The 18846-nt window shown below is 51.5% G+C and overlaps 1 protein-coding gene across 1 annotated transcript; it reads left to right on the top strand.

The window, feature by feature from the left end:
• Positions 1-10784: 10784 nt before the first annotated feature.
• MYL9 (myosin light chain 9) lies at positions 10785-18546 on the top strand. Its single transcript, XM_060122681.1, has 4 exons — positions 10785-10939; positions 14092-14301; positions 16724-16885; positions 17761-18546. The coding sequence occupies exons 2-4, from the start codon at positions 14118-14120 to the stop codon at positions 17931-17933; spliced, it is 519 nt and encodes a 172-aa protein (XP_059978664.1). The 5' UTR covers positions 10785-10939; positions 14092-14117; the 3' UTR covers positions 17934-18546.
• The last annotated feature ends 300 nt before the right edge of the window (positions 18547-18846 follow it).

Here is an 18846-nt window from a genome sequence, read left to right as displayed (position 1 = left end):
GAGGGCACTTAGTGCCCAGACATCAATACCAGCTAAAGCAGGGCCACACTCCAAGTGCCGGAGGAATGTCCTCCATGGCTTTTACTTTGTATCCATCCAGGATCCAGTGAAGGATCATTCGCTGCTTTCAGTTATCAAGTCTCTTTAGTCTCCTTGAATCAGAAGCAGTTTCCCCACTTTTTTTTTTCATGACATTGACATTTTTTAAGTATCCAAGCATCTTAGAGAATGTTACCTAATTTGGATTTCTATTTTCTCATGACTCAGATTAAACAGTCTGAACAAGAAGATGGCTTAGATGATGTCCCACCTCCTGTACTCTGTTCTATCAGGGAGGCATTTGTCATTTCAGGGAAAGGCCGACAGCAGCTTCCTAGAGAAGCTGGGAGTGAGTCCTCGGTTTCTGCATTTCCAAAGCACAATCCTTGAGGGAACAGGGCCAAACAGAGACAGAAAGCACCCTCCTGAAGGGTGCTGGGGAAGAGGAAAGGGAGCAGAGAGGGAGACTGTTCACCGTCCCTGGGTCCCTGAGAACCACCCAGAGGCTGCAGGTCAGAGAGCAGGGAGGCCCAGGTTCCCCTGTAAACCTCCTGCTCCCCAAAAGTTTGTGGGTCCCCAAGCCTTTCGGAGTCCCCACCCCATAGCCTGAGAGCAGAGAAAGAAGGCTTAGCCGTAGCCAGGAGCAGCACAGGGCTCAGGGGCCTTGTGGCCAGGCCAGCAGGACAAAGCCATTGTCCCCAGTGGCCTGAGATCCAGAGACCATGAGGACCCCCAGACCAACTGAGATGAAGTTCCTACCACCAGCACTGGAATGGGGTTTATAAAAGAAACTTAAAATGAAATTGTATCAGGACTTCTCTGGTGGTCCAGTGGGTAAGACTGCGCTCCCAATGCAGGGGACCCAGGTTCGATCCTTGGTTGGGGAACTAGGAGCCGCACGTGTGCCGCAACTAAGAGTCCACATGTCGCAGCTAAGAAGTCTGCATGCCACAACTGAGAGATGCCATGCCGCATCTAAGACCTGGCACTAAATAAATAAATAAATAAAATCTAAACAAAAAAATGAAGTTGTATCTCCTACTGATATGAATCTGGCTCATCTGAAAAATCAATGTGATCCACACTGCCTCTTCCTTATGGCAGCCAGAGGGACTCCTCGAAAATCCCCCTCTGCTCAGGACCCTTTGAAGCCTTCCCAGTACCAGCAAGAGAAAATCCGGCCTCCTCACCTTGGCCTTGGAGGCCTACGTCCACCTTTCTAGGTACATCTCCCATGGGAGCCCATCCCCTGCTCTCTGCCTTCCAGCCTCACCTCAGACCTTGCACAGGGAGCCATGGCTCCCCCACCAATGCATCTATTCTTGCCTCAGCTCTCAGGCCAGCTAGCATTTCTGCAGTGAAAGCTTCCCAAAGCACCTCAGCCAGGCCAGGTTGGTGCAAACCCCCTGCTCTAACTCTTGGAGCTGGACAGTCACTTCACTTACCTTGCTTTGTTGCTGTCACTGATGCTTAGATCTGTAAGATTACTTATGAATATCTGTCTCCACCAGGAAACGATGGGCTCCCTGAGGGCAGGAATAGTTTTTTTCACTAGTCTCAGTGCCTAGCACAGAGGAGAGCTTCAAGAACTGTTTTCTAAATGAATGACCATGTTGCGGGGAGTAGAGGTGGGACTTCACAGAGAAGATAATATTTGAGCTGGGCTTTGAAGGATGAGCAGGAGTTCCCCAAGCTGTGGCAGTGAAGGGCACAGCAAGCAGTAAGACTCTGCTGCTGCTCAGGGAAGGGGTGGTGCTGGACAAGCCTTGAATGCCAGGTTAAGTAGTAAGGGCTTTTACCAGCTTTGAACAGAGCAAGGACACTTCCTTCCACAGAACCCAGCTTCCCATAAGACAGGAGCCCCCAGTCCCAGCCTCCATGGAGCCACAGTACTCTGGTGACCCAGTCAGCACCAGGGTTTGTCTCTAAAACATGTCAGCGGACCCCAGGCCTGGTGAAGCCCTGTGACCAACAGGGGACATGGGCCCTTGGAGACCCTCAACTGCTAATGGCTTTAACCTTCTACAGACTGACAACTCCTACACCTAAATCTACAACCTGTACCTTTCCTTGAACTTTGCACATCCCACTCACCACCTCCACTTAGACATCTAACAGGTAATCTCAAAGTTAACACGTCCACCAACCGGTAAAAGGAAGTGAGAATGGCTAGAAAAATCACCATTTGACAAGCATCATAGTAACAACTGGATCATCAGTGCATGTTAAAAGCCATGGGTAAAAGTTTGATGAGGAACAGAATATTTAGTCTCAAAGGAGCACCCCACAAATTACCTATTAATGAACATATTAATTACAAAAGGGAAAAACAGTAATTTTCTGATGAATAAATCTGGCAGACACTAGATGGCCAAAGTTAATTTCTTCCCATCACTGGTAATAATAACATCATACATGTTTCCTGATAAGATGCACTGGGAAGAATACAGCATCACTTCTGTGATATTCCTGTCAAAAGTCCATAGTCTGAAGCCAATCATGAGGGAGCACCAAGAAACTGGCTGGGACTCTCCAAAAACGTCAGTGCATGAAAGACATAGAAAAGCTAAAGGACAGTTCTAAGGGCCAGAGATTAAAGACATTTCAATAGATGCAGAATAAACATTTGATAAAACCCAGCACCCTTTCATGATAAAAACGCTCAACAAATTAGAACATCCTCCAGCTGATAATGGACATCCAAAAAAAAAAAAATCCACAGCTAACGTGTTTAATGGTGAAAGACTGAAAGCTTTCCCCTCAAGATAAGGAACAAGACGAAGAGGTTCACTCTTGCCACTTCTACTCAATATTGTACGGTAGGTTCCAGCCAGGGCCTTTAGGCAAGAATGAATAAATGAATGAATGGATGGCATCTAAATTGGAAAGAAAGAAGTTAAACTACCTCTATTTGCAGATAACATGATCTTTCATATAGAAAACCCTAAGGTATCCACAAAAAAATTATCAGAGTTAATAAATTAGTTCAGCAGTGTTCCTGGAAGCAAGATCAATATACAAAAACCAATCATGGGCTTCCCTGATGGCACAGTGGTTGAGAGTCCGCCTGCCGATGCAGGGGACACGGGTTTGTGCCCCGGTCCGGGAGGATCCCACATGCCGCAGAGCAGCTGGGCCCATGAGCCATGGCCGCTGAGCCTGCACGTCCAGAGCCTGTGCTCCGCAATGGGAGAGGCCAAAACAGTGAGAGGCCCGCGTACAGCAAAAAAAAAAAAAAAAAAAAAACCATCGTATCTCTACTGTGATATAATAAATAATAAATATTTGGTCTTCGTCCCTAGCTCCTGGTACACAGCTCCTGAAACCCTTGGACTCTCTGGAGTGATGAGAATCTTTTGTATGCTAATGGCAGGACTGGTGGCTGGGGGCCCCTAGATAGCTTCAGGATAGGGGCTGTTGCTAGAAAGACAAAGGCATGGTTAGAGGGTTAGAAATTTCAGCCTCATTCCCCAACTTCCAGGGAGGGAAGAGGGGCTGGAGATTAAGTCAGTCATAATGGCCAAAGATTTAATCATGCCTCTGTAATGAAACCTCCGTAAAAACCCCGACACAACAGAGTTTGGAGTGCTTCCAGGCTGGTGAACACGTCAAGGTGCTAAGAAAATGGCAGCCCCGGAGAGGGCATGGAAGCGCCCCCTTTCCCCTGCCCCCACTTTATCCTGTGCATCTCTTCCACTTGGCTGTTCCTGAGTTGTATCCTTTATAGTAAACTGATAATAGTAATTAAACTGCTTTCCTGAGTTCTATGAGCAGTTCAAAGAAATTATTTATCCTGGTGTTGCAGGAAGGGGGACCCCTTCAAGGGCCCGAGAGTGGGCTCTTGTCTAACACTCAGAAATGAACTGTCCAAGGAGACACACGTGCTGACAAAGCAAAAGAATTTACCGGGAAGGGGCGCCCAGGCAGAGAGCGGTAGGGTAAGGGAACCCAGGAGAAGTGCTCTGCCACATGGCTCAAAGTCTCAGGGTTTATGGTAATGGGATTAGTTTCCAGGTTGTCTCTGGCCAATCATCTTGCTTGGCCCATAGTCTCACTCAGGATCCTTCCTGGTGGCATGCTCATCTCTCAGCCAAGATGGATTCCAGTCCTTATCGGGACTTCCTGTTGTGAGACAACTCAGGCAAGTGAGCCTGGCTAAGGCTGGTGGTTTTGGTCAACAGTTCCCTAACACTGGCGGGGAGGGATGTGTAGTAATCCGCAAGTTGTAGTCAAGTTGGACAAAAGTGTGGGTAACCTGGGTCTGATGTGAGGGAAATCTTGTGGGACTGAGCTCTTAAACCTGTGGAGTCTGACACTAACTCCAGGTAATTAGGGTTAGAATTGAACCGAATGGTGGGACATCCAATTGGTGTCCAGAGAGTTGGAGAATTGACTGGTGTGAGGAAAATACCCACATATTTGGTGTCAGAAGTATCGTGAGTAAAAACGGTTCAACTACCAGTGAACACACTGAAAATGAGTTTAAGAAAACAATTCCATTTACAATAGCATCAAAAAGATCAAAACTCTTAGGAATACATTTAACAAAAGAAGTACAAGACTTGTAAACTGAAAACTACAAAACATCATTAAGAGAAATTTTAAAAGATCTAAGTAAAAGGAAAGGCACTTCATGTTCACGGATCAGAAGACTTAATGTTGTTAAGACGGCAATACTCCCCCAAATTAACCTACAGGGTCAGCACAATCTCTATCAAAATCCCAGCTGCCTTTTCTGTAGAAATTGACAAGCTGATCTTAACTGATATGGAAATGCAAGAGACTCTGAATAGCCAAGCAATAGTGAAAAAGAAGAACAAAGTTGGATGAAACACTTCCTGATTACAAAACTAAAGTAATCAAGATTGTGTGGTACTACCATAAGGGTAGACATATATATCAATGAAGTAGAATTGAGAGTCCAGAAATCACCCAAACATTTATGGACAACTGATTTTCAACAAGAGAGCCAAGAAAATTCAATGGAGAAAGAATAGTCTTTTCAGCAAATGGTGCTGCGACAACTGGATATCCACATGCAAAAGAAGGAAGTTAGACCCTTACCTCACTCCATATACAAAATTAACTTAAAGTGAATTAGAGACCTAAATTGAAGAGCTAAAACTACAAAACTCGTAGGATAAAACATAGGTATAAATATTTACAACCTTGGATTGGGCAATGGTTTCATGGATATGATCAAAAAAGGCACAAGAAACCAAAAAAAATAAACTTCATCGAAGTTAAAAACACTTATGCATCTTTAAGCAAACCAAAAAATGAAAAGATAACCCACGGAATGGGAGAGAAGATTTGAAAATCATATACCTGGTAAGGGTGTAATAGCTAGACTATACAAAGCACCTTTGCAACCCAACAACAAAAAAAGAAATTTTAAAATGGGCAAAATATCTGAATAATCATTTCTTCAAAGAAGATATACAAATGTCCAATCAGCATGTGAAGAGGTGTTCAAGATAACAAGTCTTTAGGGAAATGTTAATCAAAACCACAATGAGATACCACTTCACACCCAATAGGATGACTAGAAGACTAGTGTTAGTGAGGATGTGGAGAAACTGGAACCCTCACATTTTTGGTGGTAATATAAAACAACGCAGCACTGAAGAAAACAGTTTGGAAGTCCCTCAAAAGTTTAAACATAGAGTTAACAGATGACCCAGCAATTCCACTCTTAGATATATATCCAAAAAAGTGAATATATACATCCACACATAAACTTATACACCAATATTCATAGTAGCATTATTTATAATAGCCAAAAAGTGGGAACAACCCAAATATCAATCAACTGATAAATATGTAAACAAAATGTGGTATAGCAATAGAATGGAATACTATTCAGCAATGAAAAGAATGAAGTACTGATACATGTTGTAACGTAGATGGACCTTGAAAACATTATGCTAAGTGAAAGAAGACAGTCACAAAAGGCCACATATTATATGATTCCACTTACATTAAATTTCCAGAGTAAACAAATCCGGAGACAGAAGGTAGATTAGTGTTTGCCAGGGGATGAGGGGAAGGGCAAGTGGGGAGTGACTGCTAATGAGTATGTTGATTCTTGGGGGATGATAAAATGTTCTGGAATTACATGGTGGTGATGGTTGTATAACTCTGTGAGTATTCTAAAACCACTGAATTGTACACTTGAAAAGGGTGAATTTTATCGTATATAAAAATTATATAAATTTTTAAAATTATTTTAAACAGAGAAGTCCACAGCATGGAAGAAAATTTTTGCAAATCATATTATCTGATAAGGGATTAATATCCAGAATATATAAAAAACTCTTACAACTCAACAACAAAAAAACAACCTGATTTTTTTCTGCGGGGGGCTCCTGTCATGTAGCATGCGGGATCCTAGTTCCCTGACCAGGGATCGAACCCGTGCCCCCTGCAGTGGAAGCATGGAGTCTTAACCACTGGACCACCAGGGAAGTCCAACAACCTGATTTTTTAAATGGGCAAAGAATTTGAATAGACATTTCTCCAAAGAAGATACACAAATGGTCAATAAGCACATGAAAAGATACTTAATGTTAGTTATTATGGAAATACAAATCAAACCCACAATGAGATACCACTTCACACCCATTAGGATGACTATTATTAAAAAGAAAGAAAGGAAGGAAGAAAGGAAGGAAAGAAGGATGGAAGGAAGGAAGGGAGGAAGGAAGAAAGAAGAACAGAAAATAACAAGTGTTGGCGAGGATGTAGAGAAATTACAACCCTTGCGCACTGTTGGTGGGAATGTAAAATGGTACAGCTTCTGTGGAAAACGGTATGGCGGTTCCTCAAAAAAATTAAAAACAGAATTACCATATAATCCTGCAATTTTGCTTCTGGATATATACCCCCAAAGAATAAAAAGCAGGGACGTGAAAAGATATTTGTACTACACCCATGTTAATAGCAGCATTATTCACAACAGCCAAAAGATGGAAAGAACCACATGTCTGGTGACAGATGAATGGATAAGCAACATGTGGTCTCTCCACACAATGGAATATTATTTAGCCTTAAGAAGGAAAACAATTCTGACATATGCTGAAAAATGGATGAACCTTGAAGAAATTATGCTAAGTGAAATAAACTGGTCACAAAAGGACAAATACTGTTTGATTCCACTTATATGAGGGACCCAGAGTAGTCAAATTCAGAGACAGAAAGTAGAATGATGGTTACCTAGCAGCTCAGGGAAAAGAATAGGGAGTTACTATTTAATGGCTACAGAATTTATCAATAGTTCTGGAGATGGATGGTAGTGGTAGTTGTACAACAATGTGAATGTACTTAATGCCACTGAACTGTACACTTAAAATTGGTTAAAATGATAAATTTTGTTATTTTACCATACACACAGAGAGAGAAGGAGATCAAAGAAATATGATAACCTTGGATTGGCTACTCGACCAGAAAGAAATTTTTTATAAAGGACATTATTGGGATAATTGGCAAAACCTGAATATGGATTGTAAATTAGATAATAGTATTAAATCGGGACTTCCCTGGTGGCACAGTGGATAAGAATCCACCTGCCAGTGCAGGGGACACGGGTTCGAGCCCTGGTCTGGGAGGATCCCACATGCCACAGAGCAACTAAGCTCGTGTGCCACAACTACTGAGCCCGTGTGCCACAGCTACTAAGCCCACATGCTTATAGCCCATGCTCCACAACAAGAGAAGCCACCGCGGTGAGAAGCCCACGCACCGCAAGGAAGAGTAGCCCCTGCTCACCACAACTAGAGAAAGCCTGCGCGGCAATGAAGACCCAATGCAGCCACAAAAAAAAAAAAAAAAAAAAATTAAATCTTTAAAAAAAAAATAGTATTAGGGCTTCCCTGGTGGCGCAGTGGTTGAGAGTCCACCTGCCAATGCAGGGGACACGGGTTTGTGCCCCGGTCCGGGAAGATCCCACATGCCGCGAAGCGGCTGGGCCCGTGAGCCATGGCCACTGAGTCTGCGCGTCCGGAGCCTGTGCTCCGCAATGGGAGAGGCCAAAACAGTGAGAGGCCCGCGTACCGCAAAAAAAAAAAAAAAAAAAAAAATTGTGAATCACTATATTGTACACCTGTAACTTATAATACTGTACATCAACTATATTTCAATAAAAAATTTTTCCTGATTTTAATCACTGTAATATGGATATGTAATATAATCTCCTTTTTAGGAGATACTCACTGAAGTATTTTGGGGTAAAAGGGCTTGATGTGTGCAACTTACTCTCAAATGGTTGGGGGGAGGATACACACACGCACGGAAGACAGTATAACAAAGCCAATGTTAACAATTAGAGAACCTGGGTGAAGGTATATAGGAGCTCTTTGTACAGTTCTTATAACTTTACTGTAAGTTTGAAACTATTTCAAAGTAAAGTTTTTAAAATTTAATATGTCCAAAACAGAACTTCTGATCTCTCACCAAACCTGCTCCTTCCATAAGAGAAAATGTCAGCTCGCTCTTTCCAGCTGCTCAGACCAGAACCCTTGGAGTCTTCAAGTCTTCCTTGACTCTCACACACATACCAATCTATGCGAAAATCCTATTGGATGCAACTTCAAAATATGTCGAGATGGGAATTCCCTGGTGATCCAGTGGTTAAGACTCCACGCTTTCACTGCCGAGGGCCCAGGTTTGATCCCTGGTCGGGGAAGTAAGATCCTACAAGCTGCACTGCATGGCCACCCTCCCTCCCGAGCCAAAAAAAATATGTCCAGAATCCCATCACTTCTCCCACTGCCACCACACTAGTCTGGACACCTCATCCTGTTGAATAGCTCCTCACTGGTCTCCCTGCTTCCCCCTCCCCAACCCCAAAGGGGATTCAGTTAGAACATAAGCCAGATCACGCCACCCTTCTGCTCAGAACTCTCTGATGTCTTACAGTGGCCTACGAGTGTAAGCAGGTAAGTTAAGGGGTCCCTGGAGAAAGAGAACCAGGAATGGCTTTCTTGACATAAGAGAAGTCATTTTGGCCTAAGTCATTCTGTGATCTAAGCCTGACCACAATGCTTGCCCTTGAACAGGTCTCAGTAATTAATGATCTTAAGAGAACAAAGGAATGCAGGAACAGAGAAAAGGCAGTCAGACAACAGTGCACTGATAGAGCAGAGTCCTAGTTCCTCCTCAAGGGATAGGCATGATAACTTGTCTTTGCGCTCTGCAGGGACTAAGACCCCCCACCCCAGGTGGAGGACGGAATGGTAATGCTGACCCTCCTGACTTCAGCTAAAGCTTGGACCTTGGCCCCATTTCCCTGCGGGTTTCTGCTCTGCTCAAGCCCCTTCATGAATATGCATGTACCCTTAGCTTAAAACTTCCCCCGTTTTGCTGTTCAGGGAAACACTGCTTTGGGAAAGATCACCAGTAAGATTCTCCTTACTGGCTGTGAGTAATAATAAATTCTTCCTTCTCCAGATCTTTGGCGTGTTAGTGTCTATTGGCTTGACACCCACCAAGAGGCAAATCCAGTTTTGGGGTAACACAAGGATCCCCGGGCTATGTCCCTAGTGCTTCTCAGACCTCCTCTCCCACCCCCTCCCCTCAGTCACACTGACCTCCCGCTGCTCCTTGACCGTGACCTGGCCAAGCTCCCCCTACAGGGCTTCTGCCTCAGAGCCTCTCTGGGCTGGCTCACTCCCTCACATCCTTCAGCGCTGCCCAGATGTCACTTCCTGGGAGGCAGCCCCACCTCCTGCTACTCTCTCTCCCCTCACCTAGTTTTATTCTCCCTCAAGGCATTTATTTCTACTCTCCAAGCCATGGAGCCACTTGTTCATGGTACTTCCCTCCACAAGAACAAATGCTTCCTGAGTGCAATTACTTGAGTACTTACCCCAGCACCCAAGCACAGTGCCTGGCAGGTAGCAGGTGTCAGTTAATATTTACAGACTAAGTAACTGGGCGTTGAAAAGTTCCCTTGGGAACGTCTGTGTTGGATCAAAGGGGAGAGAGAGCAGGACGGGAGTCCAGGTAGGGGCTGATGGGTAAGGTGTTGCTTCACGGGTCAAACTGATGGACCTGATGCCCGATGGCAGAGGGGATGGGTCTGTCCTTCCAGACTCCATCCTCCAGCTCAGGCCAACAGGAGGGGGAGAGGGGGTGCAGCCCCTTTGGCAAGGATGCTCCGGGGGTCCGCTCGCCCCTGCTCCTCTCGCTGGCTCCCCAGGGTCTACATGGGTCTTTCTGGCCACTCTTTCACTGAATTCTCACCACCACACTCCCATTTTACAGGTGAGGAAACTGAGGGCACCTGAGAGAAGAATGACTTGGCTGAGGTGGGCTGTCCCCAGTACGGTCCTACCCAACTTTCATGTGCGCCCCACACCCCAGGAGGCTGACTGCTGGCTCTGTATGAGGATAGTGGGTTCTCTCTGACACGCCTCTTCTCTGGGACTGGAAAAAAGCCATACTTGGCCTGGTGGAAGGAGGCCCTCCCCCGGGAATGGGCCGGGCAGCGCGCCTTTGGGGGAAAGATGGGGGTAGGGTCTGAGGACTAGAGGCCCCTGCATGTTCTGCCGGCCTCGTAGGAGACGAAGGGCCGGCCCATATAAACCCCCTTCCCCGGGCAGTCCAGGCCCCCTACTCACCCCCGTCACCTCCCCGGTCCACGATGGGGAAGGCCCTGGCAGCCTGGGGGTTCACCCGGGAACACCCCGCCTCCCGGGGCCGTGGGTCGAGGCCAAATAAGGCCGGGCTGCCGCGGCCCCGCCCCCATCCCGCCGCTGCCGCACATTCTTCTGCCTTGTAAGGCCCGGCGCCGCGCCCCGCCCCGCGCCCCCGCCGCGCCCAGCCCGGACCCCACCGACGGCCCGCCAGCCTCGGCTCCGCACCCGCTCCGCGCACCGAGCCAGCGCCTTCTCCGCACCAGGTGGGAGCCCGGCGGCCCGGGTGGTCTAGTGTGGGCGGTGTGACAGCCGCGGCCCGAACTTGGGGACGCAGGGAGGTGTCGGAGGGCCTCTGGGCAGGGACAGCTCGTGGGCCTGGCTGGGGCTAAGATGTTGCTCGGTCTGACGGGGATTCTGGCTGTGTCTGGGTAGCAGGGAGACTGTTCCCGGCTCCGGGAACCAGTGGGCCTATGGCCAGGGAAGACTGTCCGGGCCCTGACCCTTTGCTGTGCAGTTAGAGGTGCCAAGCCCAGGACTCGGGATGCCCGGGAGGACGGGAGGACGTGTGGCTGCCGGTGTTCCCTGCCCTAGGGGACCCATGTGTGTCCTCCAGAGCGTCCGTGTCCCATCCCCCATCTCCTGGGGCAGGAGAGAGGGATGGAGACCGGAGTAACTCCCGTCCACACACACACACACACACCCCCCGAGGCTGTGTGCCGCGCCCTGGGGCTTGCCCACTCTGAGCCGTCTGCCCACCTGGGCCAGCTGGGTGGGGAAGTTGCGCCAGGGGCCCTCTGCGGGCTCACCCCGCCCCCCGGCTGGACAAGGACCTGGGCTTCAGAACCTGGTCCCCGCGCCTCCCCAGCCCTCCAGCTGCTCTGGCTGCTCTCAGGAAAGGGTCAGGTAACTGCCTCAGATGAGGTGAGCTTACCAGCAAGGCATCTGGCACTGCCAGCCATAGGGACCATGAGGTAATGGGGGACACAGGCCTTGTCTTTGCTGTTACTGTGGGATTTCAGGCACCAGAAAGGGGGAGGTGGCACGTAGTTGCAGCAGGCCAAGTACCCGCGATATCGGATCGCCGCTGGCTAGGATTCCCAGGAGGATGAGGGGACGGCTCCAGGGCTAAGAGGCCAGCCTGTCTCTGACCCCAGTCCCTCAACCAAGACTGGAAACTGCCTCTGGTCACAAAGAGTCCTCAGCCCCTCAGTAGCCATCCGCCCACCATGAAAGGCCATTTGCCACCCCCAGACCCACCCCTAGCCCAGAGGTCCTGGCTTCCAGTTGGACTTTACCCCTCTCGTGGACACACCACTTCACGGGCCTCAGTTCTTTTAATTGCACGGTGAGGGGCGCCCCACTCTCCCCACCCTGCTTCCCAAGACTGCTGGGATGGACAAACTGTACAGTTCAGTGCTCCAAGCCCTGTCACGGCCCCTCAGCACAAGAGGGCGGAGATGGGGTGGCCAGGGAGGCAGGGGAGCCCAGCTAGTATCAGAGCAGTGGGTGAGCTCTTGGCCACTCCCGCCTTTGGTCGCGGCTTTCTCTCTCATCCTGCCACGTCTGCCCTAGAACTTTACGGGGGCCGGGGCGGGGGTGACAGTGATGATAACCATCACAGCCTCTGCTGGGCACAGTGGACTCCTCCTCAGCTGCCTTCTGTGGGTGCCATGAGTCAAAGTTCCCAGAGAACACCTGGCTCAGGGCCGGAGTGGGACCCTCGAAGCACTAACCACAGGACACGGTGGCACGCCCTGCCGACAGCACCATCCCACTCCCACCCAGGTCAAGGGTGGGAAAGGCTTTTGTCTACCCACCCGCAACCACAGGAGAAACCCTGAGGGCCAGGTGTGTCAGTCCAGTGGGACCCAGTACTATAGGCAGCCATGGCTCTGGGGAAGGACTGGGGCTGGCCAGCATCCCAGCTCAGGGTTTAAGATCTCAAAGGCCAAAGACGGCAAATGGCTTGAACAGGGTCAGGAGATACAGGCCTGGCGACAGATCGAGGAGCACTTAAGGCTTCCTGCAGATCCTCGACAAAGGGACTCAGGGCAGAGGAAAGAGGGCAGCAGTCCTGGGGCCTCGGCCAGGCCCACAACTGCCCCAGCTGAGGGGCACATGACCCTAGGTCTTCAGGGGCACAGTCCCCACTAGCCATGACAAGGGTTCAGGGAGAGCCCCTTGCTGGGCCTCAGTTTCCCCATCTGTACAGTGGGGCCAGCAGACTGGCTGCAGTTGCCTTCATAGTCATTCATTAAACAAGTATCTATGAGCACCACCATGGGCTGAGGTTTAAATCGGGGGACTTACACCAGCCCTGATTGATTGTGAGGGAGAAAGACCTTTACGTGCTTACTGTCAAAGCCAGGGTGGGAGAACTGCTCCCCAAGGGCTGCCTGCAGAACTGGGCTGGAGAAGGAAAGGCATTCCAGGGGGAAGGACCAAGAAGGAAAGTCGGGGGGGGGGGTGGTCTGGGGAGCAGACATAGATGGCAGGAGGGACGCCATGAGGGATGCCATAGCCAGTCAGAGAGCAGAGCAGGAGGGGTTCACACAGGGCCTTTGATGCCAGGCTGAGGGGCCAAGACTTGCTGGGGGAGGGGAGGGGATGGCGGGAACCCTCAAGGGTTTCAAGGTGAAGTGTCTGGGTCTGTATGCAATGGGTGAGACAGGCTCGGAGGCCAGGTCTAAACAAGGGTGACAGGAAGCTGGGCTTCTGAGCCGGGGGGAGCTCTATGCTCCTATAAGCACTGAGGAGTGAGAACAAGGGGTAGGGCCCAAATCAGGTCTATCTCCCACCCTAAGGGGCTGGTCAAGTGTGGACAGCTGGGGGGAAGGGAGACTGCCCAGAGCACTGGCCTTCCAGAACCTCCAGAGGAGGGAGGGCAGAGGGATGGGGAGGAGGAGAGGATGAGGAATGTCAGGAATGCGTGCCGCTGACCCAGCTCCTTCCTGCTGGTGGGGGCAGGGAGCCTCAGAGCCTCTCACAAGGCAACCCACCCTGTAAGCCGGAGAGAGATGGACAGTGTAAATGCTATTAAGGCTTAAAGGAGATAAAGCACGGAAATGGTTGGCACCGAACCCAATCCTAAGTGTCTTACCCAAACAGTCACAGCAAACATAGCTTCCTCTGTGCCGGGCACCATGCCAGGGGCTTCTTGGGCACTAAGTCAATTAATCCCTTCGGCTGGGCAGTCCTATCCCATTCCCAGATGAGTATACTCACTCAGAGAGGTAGAGGAAGTTGTTTCAGATCACATAGGGCCAACGCTGTATGCTGAGCTGGGTGGCAGAAGCCCCAGGCCTATGGGAGCACGGAGACCGGCCCAGGTGCTGACAGCTGAGCAGGGGCAGGCCAGAAGATTCTCTGGCCTGGGGTCACAGGAGGCTCTCCCACTTACACCCACTGCCTACAGGAAAGCCCCACACGCCCGCAGCCAAGATGTCCAGTAAACGGGCCAAGGCCAAGACCACCAAGAAGCGGCCACAGCGGGCCACATCCAACGTCTTCGCGATGTTTGACCAGTCCCAGATCCAGGAGTTTAAGGAGGCCTTCAACATGATTGACCAGAACCGAGATGGCTTCATTGACAAGGAAGACTTGCATGACATGCTGGCCTCGCTGGGTGAGCAGGGGCGGGGTGTGGGAGTCCAAGTGGGCCCAGCAAGGGCTGCAGCTGGAACAGGCAGTGGGGCTGCTCATCCCTTACGGAACACTTCCTGTGCACTGACATGAGGCACCCACCCTGGAGAGTAGCTGCCATCACTTTCTCCATTTAGCAGGTAGGGAAACTGAGGCACAGAGCAGTTTGCCACTGGACTTGAACCCAGACAGGCCCACTCCAGGGCAGGACTGCCTCAGGCAGATTTGTGGATTGGGCTGCCCGGTACCATTTGCTTTAAAGAAAGGGATCAGCAACTACAAGAAAGTTTGAACTGCATGGACTTTCCATTGTACAGTGGGGAAACTGAGGCCTTAGAAGGGAGGCCAGGGTATCTGCCCTCCTCCTTTAAAGGTCACCTGTGTCAGGCTCTGAGAGGCTGACTCCAGTGATTTCCCCAGAATCAGAATCAGAGCTGAAAGGGCTCAGGAATCTAGTGCATCTCACCATTGCTCAGATGGGGAAACTGAGGCCCAGAGGCCAGGCCTCCAGACACCAGCCCCCAGCCTGTGGCTCTGCTTCCACATCCCTCCCCATGTGCTAGCCACAGACAACCACCCTCAACCCAAGTTTCTGGTGCCCCCTTCATCCAGGTGAGAGCATCTGGACCAGACACTGGCTGGGGGAGGGGGTGGTCTCTGGCAGTAGAGGCAGCAGCCTATGGCCAGATAGGCCTGAGTCAGTCCCTGGCATTGCCCCTCACAGCTGGGCAGTCCCGCTCTGTGCCCGTTTCCCCTCCTGTGCAATGGTGACCGTGGCCCTTGTGTGCACCCCCAGGGTGTCTGGTGGGAGGAGCAAGCAATGTAGAGGGAGCAGGAGGGCTGACATCACACACTGCGCCCACGCTTGGCACCACACCCCTCCCAGCTTCAGGCCAGACTCACCTGAAGGCTCCCTCCTGAGGAGGTCACCGGCAGGAAGGAGGACTGAGGCCTGGCGAGGGGAGGAGCTGTGAGTCCCCATGTCGCAGCTCTTCAGGCCTCAGCCATCCCATGGGGACAGAGCAGAGTGTGTGAGGCTCAGAGGAGACAGGGACACGAAGACTCCTTTCCATTAATGAGGCAGCGCCTGCACCCGGGGCCCTCAACCCCAGAGACTTGATGACAGGCCTGGGCATCTACCCAGAAAAATCCTCACTCCTGTTTGTAGCTCGTGTCAGTGAGTCCACAGATCAATCATGGCCTCTGGTTAAGAACATCATCCTCTGGGAATTCCCTGGCAGTCCAGTGGTTAGGACTCCACAATTCCACTTGCAGGGGGCATGGGTTGGATCCCTGGTCGGGGAACTCAGATCCTGCATGCCGCACCGGCATGCCCAAAAACAAAGGAACCTCAGGTTAAAAAACAAGAACAGGGCTTCCCTGGTGGCGCAGTGGTTGAGAGTCCGCCTGCTGATACAGGGGACACGGGTTCGTGCCCCCGTCCGGGAAGATCCCATGTGCCGCAGAGCGGCTGGGCCCAGGAGCCATGGCCGCTGAGCCTGCGCATCCGGAGCCTGTGCTCCGCAACGGGAGAGGCCACAACAGTGAGAGGCCCGCGTATCACAAACAACAACAACAACAAAAAAAAACAAGAGCAGCAAATAATAAAATAATAACAAGAAGCAGCTCTGCAGGTATTATCTTAAATCTCAAAGCAATCCTATTAGGTAGGTGTGATTATCATTCCCACTTTATAAATGAGGAGACAGAGGCTCAGAGAAGTTATGTAATCTGCCCACAGTCACACAGCTACTAAGCGGTAGAGCTGGGATTTGAACCAGCAGTTGACTCAAATCCACAGGGCCAATGCCAATCATTGTTCTGCCCATTTTACAGCCATTGCCTTCTTCACCTTCACAGTTCTCCTCAGAGGCAGGGGAAACAGGCATAGAGCTGGGATTCAAACCCTAGCCTGTGTGGCACCAAAGCTCACTGGTTTAACTACTTTCAAAACTGTGCCTGGGACCTGGGGTCTGGCTGCCTGGCTTCAAATGCTGGCTCTACTCCTTACTCGCTGTGTGACTAAGGACAAGTCCTAACCTCTGGGCCTCAGGTCCCACACCTGTGAAGGGGGATAAGCCTGCTGACCTCACAGGTGGTGAAAGTTAAAGCAATAAGGCACATGGAGCACGGGACGCCGTGAGCGGTCAGCAGATGGGGGCCCTTATACTTCAGTGAGCATTACCCGTGGCGGACATCCAGACCCCAGACCTGAGGAGGAAAGTGGTCAAGGCCACCTGCCAGGAGAGCGGGGAGGGAGCAGTCAGAGAGCCGGCCGGCCCAGAGACATGCTTTACAGTTTACAAAACGTACTGTCTCCTGTCTGTGGGGCCATGAAGGGAGGGGACAGGGAGGAGGGAGGGGACGGGAGAGGACAGCAGGCACAAATGGCCCTCCCACCACAGGGAAGAACCCCACGGACGAGTACCTGGAGGGCATGATGAGCGAGGCCCCGGGGCCCATCAACTTCACGATGTTCCTCACTATGTTTGGGGAGAAGCTGAACGGCACGGACCCCGAGGACGTGATCCGCAACGCCTTCGCCTGCTTCGACGAGGAGGCCTCAGGTCGGCAGCCTCTGGATGGAGGCCTGGACGGGGCTGGGCCTGCACACCTCCCCCAGGGCACCCCCACGTATGCCGGGGGGACCCGGCCGCGCTTGCCCCCAAAGGCCAGAACAGAAATCACCCGTTTCTGTTGCCAGAACCATAAAAGCTAGGCTACTTTCTTGTTTTCTCCCCCAAATGCGAGACTAAAACAGCCCACATCCACCAAGCTTTCCCATTTCCTAGTTCACCTGTTGGCCCAACACACCAGGCCTCTGCTTTCTACCCTTCCAGACACCAAACCATTTCAGGCCCTCTGGCCAACGAGGTACAGAAACCAGCCCCCATCCTCAAATCTTCCAAAGGGCTTCTCACAGCCGGTGTCTCCCAGGGACAGGCCAGAGCGATGCTGGCAGTAGCTGCTTCAGCAGTTTCTCAGAGGCCACAGGCACACCACTGGCCTAAGCGTGTTCGAACATTTTCCTGCCTTCACAGTCCCCTACCAGCTTGGTATATTTTCACCCCCGTTTTCCAGATCAAACAGGCAAAGAGAGGTTAAGTAACTTGCCCAAAGTCACACAGCTAGAAAGAAGGGGGCGATCAGCATTCAAACTCAGGCAGTGGAACTCTGGGGCTCAGGCTCTTAAAGCAGGACATAGCCAGCACCGCCCCCCCAGCCCCAGGTCTGCTGCAGAAACACCTCACCGACAGTCCCATGGCGGAATTCTTCCCTATGGGCCCTGGCGACCTTGAACTGAACAGAGACCAGGGCTGTGGCTTTTCCTGGCCTCTCTGGGGTCTGAAAGGGCTGGTGGGGGCCCCGGGGGTAGAGGGTGTTAGGTGTGTCCTGGCCCGAGTTCCTGTCTCATGGCCCTGGCCCTGCCCACCCCCCCCAGGTTTCATCCACGAGGACCACCTCCGGGAGCTGCTCACCACCATGGGCGACCGCTTCACAGACGAGGAAGTGGATGAGATGTACCGCGAGGCGCCCATTGATAAGAAAGGCAACTTCAACTACGTGGAGTTCACCCGCATCCTCAAACATGGCGCCAAGGACAAAGACGACTAGGCCAGCCCAGCCCCCCTGTGCCCAGGCCCGCGTCCCAGTCACCTGCTCCCTCAGACACTGTCTGCACCGGCTCTGCCCACAAACCCGCAAGCCCACAGGCCCCTCTCTAGAGGATCCTCCCTCTGAGGGGTTAGGGTCCCAGCTCCCAGTGGAGGGAACAGGCTGAGAGAGTGCAGTGCCAGGCAAGGGGCGGAGCCAACGTGAGGCGGGGGTTCCCCCCGTGACCCTCCAAGGAAACCCCATCTTCTTGGGAACTGGGCCAGAAGCTGGACCTGTAGGCACCAGGGGAAGGCCCCTCAAGAGAGCCCAGGCCCCGGCTGTTGCCCGCCCACTCCCAGGCTGCTCCCCACGGGCAGGGCCCTGCGTCCTGGTCTGGGACACCACTGCACGTGCAACCCTGTGCAGGGCATGAAAACCCTTCCCCAGCCACTGCCACAAGCACGCAAACCTCACCCAGGCCCCCTCTCAGAGGACAGGATGCCAGTCCTGTCCCCTATACCCTGCCCAGCCACCAGAACACGCGCCACCCCGCCGGGAGTGCACTCCAGAAGGTGCATGTAGGGTGGGTGTTTGTCTCGGCGAGGCAGAATGTCTAATAGAAGGCTGAGCACTGCCTTTGGTCTGTGTGTCTGTGACTGGGGTGAAATAAAGGAGCCCCCATGCCCCAAACGCCCTCCCACCCTCTCCTTCCATCCCCCGGGCCACCCTGATCCTCTCCAACCCAGCCCCTGGCCCAGGGAAGGCTCAGCTGAGACCAGACCAGCAGTGGGGAGCAGACAGAGGTGCTGAGGGGAAAAGCCCTCCTGGGAGGGAGAGGGCAGAGTGGGGAGGACCCACAGGAATCACCACAGCAAATCCCAGTGGGGGGTCTGGGCCTCTGAGGGGGCAGCGGTCAAGGTCACAGTGTTCAGGA

Source organism: Lagenorhynchus albirostris, chromosome 15 (genome assembly GCF_949774975.1).
Source record: "Lagenorhynchus albirostris chromosome 15, mLagAlb1.1, whole genome shotgun sequence".
In the NCBI taxonomy this organism is placed as follows: domain Eukaryota; kingdom Metazoa; phylum Chordata; class Mammalia; order Artiodactyla; family Delphinidae; genus Lagenorhynchus; species Lagenorhynchus albirostris.
Note: the sequence above shows the minus strand (reverse complement) of the source record. Positions and strands in the feature narration are given on the sequence as shown.

What these genes read in the sequence shown, in the direction of transcription:
- MYL9 (XM_060122681.1), top strand. Translation starts at nt 14,118, where the DNA reads ATGTCCAGTAAACGGGCCAAGGCCAAGACCACCAAGAAGCGGCCACAG. An exon ending in TGACATGCTGGCCTCGCTGG is followed by an intron (nt 14,302 to 16,723) that starts GTGAGCAGGGGC and finishes CTCCCACCACAG; the next exon opens with GGAAGAACCCCACGGACGAG. An exon ending in CTTCGACGAGGAGGCCTCAG is followed by an intron (nt 16,886 to 17,760) that starts GTCGGCAGCCTC and finishes CACCCCCCCCAG; the next exon opens with GTTTCATCCACGAGGACCAC.